Here is a 14859-nt window from a genome sequence, read left to right on the forward strand (position 1 = left end):
ACCATTTTACCCGAGAAGATTCAGGCGTGGGCACAGAAGCAGTGTCCGGAAAGTGGAGAGGAGGCGGTGGCCCTGGTAATACATTTGGAGAAAGAGACTGGAAGACTAAGACAGCAGGTGAGAGAGGATTTTCCAAATTTTTGTATTTAGCAAGAAGGGGGTGGAAAGGAAGATGGGCAAGGGATGCATTGCAGGAAATGCAAATTATGGAAGGATAAATGGTAATAATGAAAGACCTTTAAAGGGAATCTTCTTAAAAGGGATCAGAATTTCATATTAAATAGAAAAAAAGCTTTGGTTGAACTATTATCTTGCAAATGACACTAAACATTGTGCATCTAAGTATTTGTTTTAAATCTTTGCGTAACGTTTCCCCCCAAAATTATATGAGAGAACAGTACATTATGCTTCACAGGATTTTACGTTTGTAGCTTGATCCTAAAGAGGGCTATTTTGCCCTGCCCCCCAGCCAAAAAGAAAAGGAAAGAAAGGACTTTATCAGTTACCCCAGGGCCTCTTGTAACCCTTTAATATTCCAATCCGTGTCTTCTGAAGTGCCCTCAATGTCATCATCCTTGTCACTCTTCTCCATTTTAATTGCTGATCCTTATTTGTCAGTGGCTTTGCATGCTCCTCTAATTGTTTTTCAACAGCCCTTTCAGTAACCTCATGAAATCCTGCAAGATTTGCACTTTCACCTTGCACAGGATTTGTGTAAAGATCTGACTGTTAGCAAGTTGCTGTGTTGGTCAGAAATAGACACTAGATGTCAAGATTAATTTTCTAAGTTTTCAGTGCACTAGTGAATTAATTAGTGTTCTGAGAACTTCCACTTCTCTGTGAACCTAATAGATATGAGGACTCAAATAATGTCTAGTCTGATAACAGGGAGGCTCTCTAGTATTTCACTCCTAACAGATTTTGCCCCTCTGTATACTAATAAAGAGCACTCTCCTATTCCCTTATGCCCAGACTTCTGGACAATACTATTATCCTGATGCCCTCAGAGGTCCCATAGGGAATGGAGTGAAATTTTCATCCCTTCTCACATCTTCTATCCTTCTTTGATATCTTTCTTGGGGGAATTTGGCCCTGATCTAGCCCTCTTTAACTCCCTTTTCCCATTATGGCACTGACCTTATTTCCCAGGTTAGCAGTCCTGCGTACTCAGAGAAGCAAGCCCCACTTGGAGCAGCATGGGAGGTGGCAGACTTTCAGCCACAGCAGGTGGAGACCCAACCCAGAGTGATGTCTCTGGAGGGAGCTGAAAGCCTCCACTCAGGACACCAGGAGCAGCTGAACCAAAAGAGAGAGCTTCGGCCCTTACCCAAGAATGGTAAGAAGAACTCAGAGCATGCCCAGTGCAGAGACCATGGCAGATTTGTTTTGTAGCCCTAACACTGTGACTTGTTCAGCATAGCGTCCCCTCAATAAATATTTGAAAGTAAATTGAATATTGGGGAGAAAGACTTCATTAGCTTCAAGACTTGGGAATATGTGTGACATAAGTAAATGGGATCTTAAAGATGGAATCTGAGAAAACATAGATTGTCCAGACTGGCCTTAAGGTCTCATAGTGTTATTTAAGAATCTCCATCCTACAATCAGCTTGTGGTTTTTAGTCCTGCTGCATGTATAAGTGTGTGTGTTCTTGGCTGACTATATGCGACTTGGAAAAACTGTTTGGAAGAGGAAATGAGATTTTTTTTTCAAAAAGTGACAGTAAGGCATCACAGAAGTGGCTTATGAGAGGGATAAACAATAAGACTTCATAGAGAAGAGACAACTGGTGTTCATATCTGCCCTAGACGTTAATGAATCATGTCAAATACAAGGAAATGAAGACCCTGTCCTTCCCAGTCCACAGTGATCTCCCCATCCTCTGCAGCATGGTGTCAGGCTTAAAGAGAAGAGTGGAAGGATCACTGAACCTACAGTAGAAAGACATGGGTTTATATCCTTTCTCTGCCCCCTCCCTGTGTTATCTCGGGCAAGTAATATTAATTAATTAATCTCTGTGTATTAATGCATAGAGATTAAGAAATTAGGCTTTAGAGGTAGACAGTATGCATTCAAAACCTACCTCTGCCATTATTTATCTGTGTGGTCTTGGTCAAGTTACTAAACTTCTCAAATTTTCCATTCTGTCATCTGTAAAAGGAAAATACTAAGGTTGTTAGCGTAGATTAAAGGAGGCATCGTAAAAAGGGTCAGTGAATAATAGTGCTCAATAAATGTTAGTTTCCTTTCTCCCATAATGGCATGATTATTTTTAAACTTCAAATCTGTCTGACTTACAGAACCCCTCATCAAGAGGCAAGATTGACCACTTTGGACCCCACCTCCTTATCCCTCCTGAAATTCATATTTTGATAGAATGCATTGCAAATATTAATGGTTTCTGGACTTTTCAGTGTTTGTTCATCAGCATCAAAGTTCCCTTGTTCACATGGATTAGATGCTGTCAGTTACTTTACCTGATAAATTCATGGTGTTTCTGGATTTTGCCATCTCAGGTGATAAGGAATTCCTAAAGAAAGGTGGTTCTATTGAGGTCCTTACTGGGGGTATGGAGGACAGAAAATTTGAGGGATAGATATCTCAGAAAGGTGAATTCCTTCTAAAAGAAGAGATAGGATTTCAGCCATGTGTGCCTAGGGGAATAATGTATTTCCAAGGAAGTGATTCAGTTTGATTCCATAGAAAGTGGTAGATCAGGCTTTTGAGTTCTTGGTCACAGTAATATTTATTCTTAAAGTTTTCCTAGATAGTGAATTCTAGAGTAGAAGTTAGACCACAGACTGCCTTATACTATATAAGCTTATATATCTTCCTTCCACCTTTCTGGGAGTATATTTGCCTCTAGTGTTCAGTACTATGTATCTGCATACGCTAACATTTTTTAGGACAGTATTCACTCATAGGGGATTAATTTGTGCTAGAAATGGCGAACTGGTAACTCACGCACCAAATCGGATTGTTTTGTTTCACCTACAAGGAGTTTTTGGTTTGGGGGTTTTGTTTGTTTATTTTTAGTTCTCAAGGTTTAAGACTTGAGATTGTACATAAAAGTCCTGCTTTCTGGCTTCTCTTGAAAAAGTTAGAAGCTCTGGGGCTTCCCTGGTGGTGCAGTGGTTAAGAATCTGCCTGCCAATGCAGGGGACATGGGTTCCAGCCCTGGCCCGGGAAGATCCCACATGCCGCGGAGCAACTAAGCCCGTGCACCACAACTACTGAGCCTGTGTTCTAGAGCCCGAGAGCCACAACTACTGAGCCCACACACCACAACTACTGAAGTCTGCATGCCTAGAGCCCGTGCTCCACAAGAGAAGCCACCACAGTGAAGAAACCCATGCACTGCAAAGAAGAGTAGCCCCCGCTTGCTGCACTTGGCAAAAGCCCACTCACAGCAACGAAGACCCTACGCAGCCAAAGATAAAATAAATAAAATTAAAAATTAAAAAAAATTAGAAGCTCGGTGCCAGGGCAGTAATCTCACAATGAAGCATCAGCTGGAGCTGAACACTGGGTGTACCCTTTCAGTGGGACCTGTGCTCTCCAGTTCCCCACAGTCCTTACCTCTCCCCTTTCATGATGTCCTTTACCTGCTTACTCCCTAATAGCATTTGTGTTTGTGAGCCCTGCTTTAGGGTACCATGGTTTGGGGCATTGTTCTGAACTCATTGAGAAAATGACCAATTTATATTTGTCGGTTTTTTATACATGCTCATTTCATAAAAGGAGAAGCAGCATGAATAAAATGGCAGAGCCAACAACACTAATTGTTTCTTTCTCTTCTTACAGCTCGGCCTTCTCCCTGGGTTCCTGCTCCTGCTGATGAATGGAGCACCATAGATCAGGAAGTAACAGCCACACGAGTTCCTGTTGGGTCCCAGGTAGATTTTAATTGTTCTCTCTAGCCTAACTTCCTAGGATATTCAGTCACAATGATTTCCTCAAACTTTGATACTCCCTCCAAGAGACTTTTTCCCCCTTGCTCCTTTTCCAGAAGAGACTGCACCCAGCCATCTGAGTAATGGGACTCCTTGCTGGATCATCTCTCTTATGATTCTTTATAGTACCTTCTGCTTCATTTGGCACATAATATACACTTGGTTCTTTGATTTTAATTTTTATTTAGGGCCTTTCTGTGCTTCATCCATGATCATTCATCCTTCAAAAACCCATGTGGTTATCTTGGTAGTCATTACTGTTAGTGTGTTACAGGGACCAGTGAAAGATGTCCACATGGCAAGAGGTTTTTCCTACAAAAAGAGTGTGCGTCAGATTCCTGCTCACAGAGACCTCTACCGGGATATTAGAAAGGAGAGTATTGGGAACATGGTCTCCCTGGGTAAGGATTCTATCCCTTTTCAAATAAAAGATTTGGGGATTTCTAATATATTCACTTCTACCGATGATAAAATAGTTATAAATGTTATCACTTTAAGGACCTCCGTGGGTTGTCTAGTCATTTCTGGCCTCTAGCATACCATGTTCTCATACCTCACTCATTCCTTTCTTCCAATTTATATTATAGATTTTTATATATTCTTATAATTTAGTGATTAAAACATTGGGGAGATTTATATATGATTGTCATATTATTGAAATATAAACTTACCTACATCCACTAGACTAAAAATTCCATAAAGTCATAAGGTCTTTTTAGGATTTCTTTTTGTTTAACCCATAGTAACCCCAACACTGTGCACAGAGCCTGACATATGGGTGGTGCCCAGCAAATATTGATTGAGTGGATGGAAATCTTATAAACAGAAGAAAATAGCGTGTTGTGAATTTTTTAAATAGCACAAATTTTTACAGGCACACATAACAACTGAAATGTAATTTTACAAGCAAACTTTTGAAGAGCTGTATCATCTGCTTTAACAATAGGGCTAAATATGGTTCATTCATATGTAAGCTACAAGTCAGAGATTACTTATAAATAAAATTATAGGCCTAAAATGTGCACCAGTACACACTATAGATACTATAAACCTTTGTTGTCTAATAGAGTAGCCACTAGCTACACGTGGCTATTTAAATTTAAATTTATAAAATTAATTAAAATTAAATAAAGTTTAAAATTCAGTTCCTCAGTGGCAGTAGCTACATTTAAGGTATTCAATAGCTGTATTGGACAGCACAGTTATAGAACATCATCATCAAAGAAAGTTCTGTTGGACAACAATACATATAGACCCTGAAGTACAGAGATTACAAAATAGGCCGTGTCAAACTGAATGAATAAAGATAAACTGACAATTGTTTATAATCAGAAAGTAATTAAAGCAGTTTAAAAAAATGATCAACTTAAGATGACACACCAGTAACAAAGCACTCTTCCCAAAACAGCAGGACCCTTGACTTTATTTTGTTTTTATTATTTTTATTTTTTTAAATTTTTTGGTCACACCACACAGCATGTGGGATCTTAGTTCCCCGAACAGGGATTAAACTTGCGCCCCCTGCAGTGGAAATGCAGAGTCTTAATCACTGAACTGCCAGGGAAGTCCCAAGACCCTTGATTTTAACTTTTACTTAGGGTCTCTGCACTTCATCACTGATCATTCATCCTTCAAAGACCTATGTTTATCTCGGTAGTCATTGCTGTTAGTGTTGTTACAGGAGCCAGTGAAAGATGGCCACATGGCAAGTTGCCTACACAATAGCTGTTTCCTAGTGTTGCCTTGGATCACACAGCATCCAGACCTAGTAAAATGATGAATTAGAGGTCTTAGTAAAATCTGCCATGAGTGGGTTAGAGACCATACTATGGACATTCAGATTTAGCCCAGTGCCTCCATGTATAATAATTACATATGGAAAGGCCCAGGCCTACAGACACCTGGCTCAGTCTTTTATCATACATTGTAAACTAAAGGCTTATGAGTCTAGCCTACAAACATATTTGGGCCTTGCACAGAGTTTTAATATAAAATTCATTTATAAATCTGGATTTCCAGTATCTCTTAAAAAAATCAAACGTCAGGCACAATGGGCCCACCTTCTCTCACAGCAGCCACTGACCACAGCTGAGTGGAGGAGCTCGTGCTAAAATGCCAGGGCACTCACTCCAGCCACCTCACTCCTTGACCTTGCCTGCCTGGTCCTTGTAGATGTTTGAACTTTCATCGTCCCTGCGCTTACTTCTCTCATGTGACAGTGAAGAGCAAATCTCCATCCCCAGGGTTCGTTCAGCAAGGATTTGTCGTGATGCCTCCCTAGGAGAATTCTGTGACGCCCCTATGTGTGTTTTCTGTAGAAGGAAACGAAATGTTATTACGTACTTATTAGGCCTTGGACACTTTACAGATGATCCTTTATTTAATATTCCCAGCACCTTGTTGAATAGATTATATTATTTCCTAGGAAACTGAGGCTCAGAGAGATTAAGAAACTTCCCCTGGTCAGAAAGGAAAATAAGTGGTGGAGCTCGGATTCCAATTTAAGACATGTTGATCTCCACCGTATTGTAAAGTAAAAAATGAAGTTACTTTCCTATTCTTAGGTCTCTTTCCCATTAACTTCGCCAGAATGTCTCCAAAAGTTTTTGACTTCTCATCTCCCATAGCCCTGGTGTGTGTATGTGTGTGTTGAGTGGGGGAGTGAGGGGATGTGGGGAGCAGGTGTAAGCACACTTTATAAGTAACAAATACTGGTTCATAGGAGCATGCTCTGAACCTAACACAGTGTTAGATACTGAGGGGGAATTGAAGGCAATGAAATACGTGTTTCTTACCCTTAAAAGTTTTCCTTTAAGAACTAGCTGGGGAAGGAAGTGGTACATATATGAGAAGTGAAACGGTAGTCTAAGTTAGTAGATGATTGTGCCAAATAACTCGTGTAAGAAACTAGTGTGCATGATCGTGATTGAGGAAGACTTTAGAGAAGGAACTGAACAAGACCTTTAAAGGATAGGTGTGAACAAGTGTTCCGGGAGAGCATACTACAGCAGGAGATTGGGGCATGCAGTGATGATCTCTCTAGCATGAAATATGTTTCTCTTACTCTAGGAAACACAGTGTCTACAGCTAACAAGATGGCACAGTTGGAGCAAAGAAAGGAGCCATGGACAATAGGTCTACAATCCCCTAATAAGAGGAATGTCCTACAAAGCAACTATATCAAGGAAAAGTCAGTTCATGCTATTCAGACCCCTGCAAGGAATGCAGGAAAAACACGGAGAGAGCAGCAGCAGTGGGGTTTGGAAGATGAAAAAATAGCAGGCGTGCATTGGAGTTACGAGGAAACTAAGACTTTTCTTGCAATTCTCAAAGAGTCTCGCTTTTATGAAACACTTCAGGCCTGTCCCCGAAACAGCCAGGTATATGGTGCTGTAGCTGAATGGTTGCGAGAATGTGGCTTCCTCCGAACACCAGAGCAGTGTCGGACCAAGTTCAAAAGTCTACAGAAGAGTTATCGAAAAGTGAGAAATGGCCATGTGCTAGAACCCTGTGCCTTCTTTGAGGACATGGATGTTTTGTTGAACCCTGCAGCTCATACTTCATCCACGGATAAGCCAAAGGAGATTCTGTCTCTCCCCAGACTAAAGAGAATTGGTATCAGTGCTAAAGAACAGATCAATTTGGTGGAGGAGGAAGAAGCCGCAGAAGAATCTGATGGTGATGAAATGAGTGTTGAGTTTATCCAGAAGTCTGAGCTTTGTGGTGCTCCTGTCTTATTTCAAAACCTGAGTGGTAAGAATGGTGCTTTTTTTTTTCTGGTTTGAAAATGGATGGTGTGGTCTTGTGGAAAAAGGAGTAGACCAGAAGTGACCAAACCCAGGGAATTCTGTCACGCACACCTTGCCACTCGTCACTGTAATTGGCCATGTAACTGAAAGTACTCCCAGGTGTTTTGTTACCCCCAGTGCTGTCTGAGTAACAGCCATGAAGGGTTCTTTTTTGGGTTAGAGCTCAGCATGAATTTTGAGTATTTGGGGTCTGTGGAAGGAAGACAAATGGAGTCCAGGGTTCTAAGGATCTAACATCATCTGAGAATTGTTACAATGCAGTCAATTGTATTAGATTGTAACAGTCAAGGATACATTATTATACTATCAAGGGTAGTCCATAAAGGAATATGTAACTAACAAAAAAAAAGAATTAAAAAAAAATTCAAAGAGAAGACAAGAAAGGAAAAGAAGAATCACAAAGTAGATGCATTAAATGGAAAAAAATCAGTAAGATGATAGATGTAAATCCAAATATATCATTAATTACAAACTTAAAAGTCTAAGGTTATCAGCTATATTTTTTAAAACTATATTGCTTACAAGAGATACATCTTTTTTTTTTTGGAGCAGAGAAAAAGGCTTATTGCAGGGCCAAAGCAAGGAGAATGGGTGGCTTATACTCAAAAACCCAGAACCACAAGAGATACATCTTAATATTCAGAGATATTGAAATTAAAAGGATAAAAAAAAGATACTATGCAAAAGAAAGATGGTGTTAAAATTTGGGGCCTGGGACAGGCAGAACTAAACCACCAGTTAGTAGCTATGTGACAGCTGACATATCATATAACTACTTTGAGCTTCAATTTTCTGTCTAAAATATGGCTAAGAATATGAGCGTAGTTGTTAGTGTTAAATGAAATAATGTAGATGAAGGCATTCTGCAGATGCTAAAATGCAATAAAACACTGCCTGGTGTCACAGTTATTAGTAATGTTTCTGTACTCTACTTTATGAAAATATGGTAATTTCTTAGGTAGAATGGAAAAATAAACCAGGCTGGGAGATCTGAGGCTGTACTCATGACTGTACCTATTCAAAACAAACAGATCTCAGGAAAAAGATGGGAAAATGCATTATACAGGTATTCATCATTCTGGAAATCCATAGACATGAGGGTAGGTGGTTTCAAATATGGAATCGAATGATATGACTGAAAGAGACCACCCAGTAAGGTAGAGGACAGAAAAGACTTTCCTACTACAGATTATAAAACACCCAAAAAGCATGTTTAACAAACTGTCTTCAGACATATCCTGAAAAGCTTAATTCTGCTATAAAAGCAGGACATCTAGGGCTTCCCTGGTGGCGCAGTGGTTGACAGTCCGCCTGCCGATGCAGGGGACACGGGTTCGTGCCCCGGTCTGGGAAGATCCCACATGCTGCGGAGCAGCTGGGCCCGTGAGCCATGGCCGCTGAGCCTGTGCATCCAGAGCCTGTGCTCCGCAATGGGAGAGGCCACAATAGTGAGAGGCCCGCGTAAAGCAAAAAAAAAAAAAAAAAAAAAAAAGCAGGACATCTGCCTGTCTTACAGATGGTTTCATCTCTCAAAGTAGAGGACTCAGTAACATCAAAAACTACTCTGGACATAGTTCTGCTGTTCAAAGAAGACGGGCTAAAGAAATGATAGGGAATTGGGGGGAAAAGTTCCTGCTGGGTGTCCTAGCCCATTATTCCTAACAATTTTTAAAAGACAGACAGCTAAATCCTTAATAACCATAGCAATGGCTGCATTTGGGGGGCTGCATTTTTATTCTACCAAGTAAACTTTGAGATCAGTTCATCAATTTTAATTTTAAAATCCTATTGAGATTTTGACTTTATAGATTCATTTGACAATTGATATCTGTACAACTTGAATCTTCCTATCCAGAAACATAGTGTCTCTCCATTCTTTCTAGTTCTTTTATGTCTTTCAATATAATATTATAGTTATTTTATATAGACCTTCTCATTTCTTACAAAGCTTATTCCCAGGCATATAATAGTTCCAGGGAATGGGATTTGTTTTCTTGTACTTCTTATATTTTGTAATGTATAAAGGCTTCAGACACCTTGTATCCTTGAACTTTATCCTTGAATGGCAGGTGTGCACTGGGGCTACGAGGAAACCAAGACTTTCCTTGACATCCTCCGTGAGACTCGGTTTTATGAAGCACTGCAAGCCTGTCATCGGAAGAGCAAGTTGTATGGGGCCGTGGCTGAACAGCTGCGAGAGTGTGGCTTCCTCCGGACACCAGAACAGTGCCGGACCAAGTTCAAAAGCCTTCAGAAGAGTTACCGCAAAGTGAAAAGTGGTCACGTGCTAGAGTCCTGTGCATTCTACAAGGAGATGGATGCCCTGATTAACTCTCGGGCATCTGCCCCTCCCACCAGCACCCCAGAAGAAGCCCCGTCACCCTCAATTCAAGAAAGAGAGGACATTGAGATTGAACCCCAGGCACCTACAGGCTGGGAACCTGAGGAGGACTCACAGGAGGCAATAGTTGAAGATTCCAGCAGTGAGAGACTGAGTGAGGAGGAAATTGTGCCAGAGCCAGAATTCCAGGGACCTCCAGGTTTACTGCAAAGCCCGAGAGGTAAGGATCATGAGGGGCTCTGGTCTAAAGAAGAAGGAAGTGGGATTTACTGACAGCTCAGGGGCTGGCACATCGCTCATGAATGTCTGTTCATTAAGCAGATATTCGTGTGTCCTGTGCCATTTGAGGAAAAGGGGGAGGTATCGATGAATAAAATAGAGTCCCTGTTCTTTTTTTTTTTTTTTTTTTTTTTTTTTTTTTTAAGTTTATTTATTCATTTTTTTAATTAGTTTCTGCTTTATAACAAAGTGAATCAGTCATACATATACATCTGTTCCCACATCCCTTCCCTCATGCATCTCCCTCCCTCCCACCCTCCCCATCCCACCCCTCCAGGCGGTCACAAAGCACCGAGCTGATCTCCCTGTGCTCTGCGGCTGCTTCCCACTATCTATCTACCTGACGTTTGGTAGTGTATACACGTCCATGCCTCTCTTTCGCCTTGTCACAGCCCACCCTTCCCCCTCCCCATATCCTCAAGTCCATTCTCAAGTAGGTCTGCGTCTTCATTCCCGTTTTGCCCCTAGGTTCTTCATGAGAGTCCCTGTTCTTATGGTGCTTCTGTTCAAGGGAGGAACTTGGACTCTCGTGATTTGGTTTTTGGGATCTCAGCCTCGGTTTTTGTGTGTATGGGGCAGATAATGTTTAATATCTCCTAGAAATATTGTGGGGAAGAAGAACTTGGAACTATACGTGAGAAAAACTCAGATCAAGGAGGAGTGTCAGTAAGCTCAAAACAGATGTCTCAGTTATGTGTGATGTGCATGAGAAAAAGGATAGGCAGAGACAAAAACTTTATTCTGGTACTGAGCTCCACCTGCGGGTTTCCCGCTGACCACTGGATGCCTTCACAGGCATCTCACCAGCAGCCCAGGCTTAAAATTTTCAAAATTAAAATCAGCATCTTCCTTCCCACACTACGGCTCTTCCCTGTGTCCTCCCACAGGTCATCCAGACTTAAAAGACAGAGATTTTGTTTTGTTTTGTTTTGTTTGCGGTATGCAGGCCTCTCACTGTTGTGGCCTCTCCCGTTGCGGAGCACAGGCTCCGGACGCACAGGCTCAGCGGCCATGGCTCACGGGCCCAGCCGCTCCGCGGCATGTGGGATCTTCCCGGACCAGGGCACGAACCCGTGTCCCCTGCATCGGCAGACAGACTCTCAACCACTGCGCCACCAGGGAAGCCCGATAGAGATATTTTTGATGCCTTCTCTCTCATTTACATCCAGGCAGATGATATGTTTTTTTCAACTGTTGTAGAACTTCCATCTGCCCCCCTCTTTAGTTACCATAACCATTACCCTAGTTTAGCGTTTCTCTGTCTTTTGCCTAAACTATTGTAAAAGTCTCCAAACCGGTTTTCTCCATTAGACTTGTATTAAGGTTCCAGAACCATCCTTAATCTGAGTTTGTCTTTCTAACCTTACCTGTTATTATTTTCCTTCCTGTACTCTATGCTTATTCAAAACAAACATTAGAAAAGGAAGTTCACACATACGCTCTCTGGTAGTATTTATACAGGAATTTGTTTTTGTATGGGAATGAAAGCTGGAATTATTAACTCTGTAACTGGAACTGTTAAAGTTGATAACTTTGGAAACAAAGTCCTTCTCTTGTGAATCTTGTTTTTTAAGGTGAGCTCCAGACCTGTCATCAAATTATCAGGCTCTGTCTGAGGCAACTACTAGGCTGTAACTTCCTCCAAATCCCAGAACAATGTTGGACCCAATCAGAGTGCTTCAGAAGATGACATTGTTAGGGCTTTTGACCTAAGTCAGTGGATTCATTGATGGCTGCCCTCCTCTTCCAACCCAGGGCACAGCCACCCCACTTAGGACTGAGGGATGTTGGCAGTTTCAGCTCAATATGTGGAAGGAAAGTAATGTGAAATTAGCAAGTAGAAACAAGACAATACAGAAAAATGCATAAGAAGGGTTTGAGAATCAAGCAAACCTGGATTGGGCCTAAGTTACACAGTTTGTGAACTATTTATGGATCAAATAATATGATGTCTGAATTTACTTCAAAATAATCTGGGTAGAGGGAGCAGAGAGTGTGTGGGAATAGAGATGAAACAAGATTGGCCAGCAGTAGATCATTGGGTAAGTGGTTCATGGAAGTTCAGTTTATGTACTGTTCTCTACTTTTCTGTGTTTAAATTTTCCATAATAAAAAGTTAATACAAAAACGACACAGTTAATAAGTGGCCAGGATGGAATCATAACCAGAGCTGTCTGATTCCAAAGCCTGTGTCTTCACCACATCATGCTGTCTGTTCAGAAAACTTCTCGGCAAAGCCGAGATCCAAGATGTACTGTGGGATGTAGATAAAAGAGTGAGGAGAAGATAATTCTGGTTTGTCGAGCAGTGAGAATTAAGATTTGAGTTCGTGTGGTCTGCGTGTGAGACTGCCGGAAAAACAAAGTGACAGCAACATTTGAGAAGAAAGAAGTGCTCTTGGAGAGAGTATGACCAGAGGTTGATGAGCTTAGAAGTCCATTGAGGAATTTGGACTTGATCGTTAGAATCTAAACACTAATGAAGTGTAGTGTACTTTCATACAGATGAGAAAATTTGAAAGCAAGATGAATTGTAGTGGAATTTCAGGGAGATTAAGTTGCTCCCATGTTAATCAGGATACAGATTGGGGATACTGGCTTGGATTATAATTAAATTCTGAAAACATTTCCAAAGGTCTACTTTGTGCTGGGTATTATTGGCTATTCGTGGAGCTGAAAGAAAATAAGGCCCAGTGAATCAGGAAAGAGTCCCCACGCCTGAGGCCAGTGAAGCACACAGGGATCCTAACAGACAAGGCCTATAGGCCATGTTGTTTATGTTGATACATGACTGGTCTCAAATGTTTATTGTCTTTTTTTTTCAGATTTTGAAATTGGAAGTGGTATCAAGGAGGATGCAACACAGGTAATATATAAGGACATGGAGCAGCATAGGGCATTAATAGAAAAGTCTAGAAGGGTTGTTTCTCAGAATGCTGATCCAGGTAAATATTGTAAAAGGGAATGCATCTCAGGAAGACAATGGGAAAACCTTCATGGAGTCAGGCAGGGAAAACTGGTGTCTCAGCCTAGAGATTTAGGGAAAGCTGTCGTGCATCAGAGGCCTTTCACGGGGAAAAGGCCCTACCGACTCCTCAAGTACGGAGAAAGCTTTGGAAGGAGTACTCGCCTCCTGTGCCGGATGACCCACCAGAAGGAAAATCCTTACAAGTGTAGTGTCTGTGGGAAGTGCTTTGGTAGAAGCAGGAGTCTAATCAGACACCAAAGAATCCACACAGGAGAAAAACCTTTTAAGTGTCTTGACTGTGGGAAAAGCTTTAACGACTCCTCAAACTTCGGTGCCCACCAGAGAATCCACACAGGAGAGAAGCCCTACAGATGTGGAGAGTGTGGGAAATGCTTCAGTCAGAGCTCGAGTCTCATTATACATCAGAGAACCCACACAGGAGAGAAGCCCTACCAGTGTGGAGAGTGTGGGAAGAGCTTTACCAACAGTTCTCATTTCAGTGCCCACAGGCGAGTCCACACTGGTGAGAATCCCTACAAATGTGTGGATTGTGAGAAGAGTTTCAATAACTGTACGAGATTTCGAGAACATCGGCGAGTACACACTGGAGAGAAGCCCTACGGGTGCGTCCAGTGTGGCAAACGTTTCAGTAAGAGTTCTGTTCTCACTAAACATCGGGAGGTTCATGTGAGAGAAAAGCTTCTGCCATACCCCCCAGCGCTCTATGCCCCAGCGAATCCACACAAGGGAAAGACTGATGAATTCAGGCAAACTGTTTGATGACGATCTCTTCTCTTCCTAAATGTCCCCGTAGCCATTTTACCCTAATCTCACTCTTGGAAGCAATCTTTTCTTAGCTATAAAGTGTAATTCCCAAGATAAGGTTGAGAATATAAATAAAGACTTGGATCCTGTCCTCACCTCTGCCTCTAACTTGATCAGTCTGTTCCTCTCCTTCTATGTGTCTCAACTTTTCCTTTAATAAAGTGAAGAAGATACCGTGCCTGAGTGCAGAATGGAATTCTCTTCAGTATGTCGAGGCCACTGCCATGGGATCGCTAAACCCAGCAACATCCAAGATCCTTCAGTGTATGGGAGAGTTGTTATCAAGGAGATAAAAAATGCTCAAAGTTTTTTTCATTCTCTACCACATGCGATCCGGACGCAACTTGATCACAGCGTTTCCTGTTTGGGTAGAACTTTGAGCAGCCTGATGAGAACCACATCAGATCCATCTTGGTTTTGAAGATATTCACAAAAGGAGATTGAAGATTTTATAGTTTCTGTCAGAAGTCTGTTGCAGTGTACCTTTTTTGTGTCAAGAAGTTGATCTAAATAGCTAAGGTAGAATCCCTGTATTGTCACTGAAATAATGCCTTGCCCTCCATAGAGATGAGAAGCAACTGATCACCCGTCGTCCTTTGTAGACTAACCTTTTCTGTACCTGAAGACTGAAAGCCTCTTGGCTGCTGTTTCTCCAGCCTATAAGTAATCCAGTTCCTGTTACTGT

The 14859-nt window shown here is 41.6% G+C and overlaps 1 protein-coding gene across 1 annotated transcript; it reads left to right on the forward strand.

The window, feature by feature from the left end:
* Positions 1 to 7048: 7048 nt before the first annotated feature.
* ZKSCAN2 (zinc finger with KRAB and SCAN domains 2) lies at positions 7049 to 14559 on the forward strand (the record flags this gene model as incomplete). The annotated part of the gene is made up of 3 exons (XM_081255157.1): positions 7049 to 7706; positions 9832 to 10323; positions 13207 to 14559. 3 exons carry the CDS (start codon positions 7049 to 7051, stop codon positions 14127 to 14129), a joined length of 2073 nt encoding a protein of 690 aa, XP_081111283.1. The 3' UTR covers positions 14130 to 14559.
* Between the last annotated feature and the right edge of the window lie 300 nt (positions 14560 to 14859).

The sequence above is a fragment of the Mesoplodon bidens genome (genome assembly GCF_964165515.1).
Source record: "Mesoplodon bidens genome assembly, chromosome: 15".
Taxonomy (NCBI): Eukaryota; Metazoa; Chordata; class Mammalia; order Artiodactyla; family Ziphiidae; genus Mesoplodon; species Mesoplodon bidens.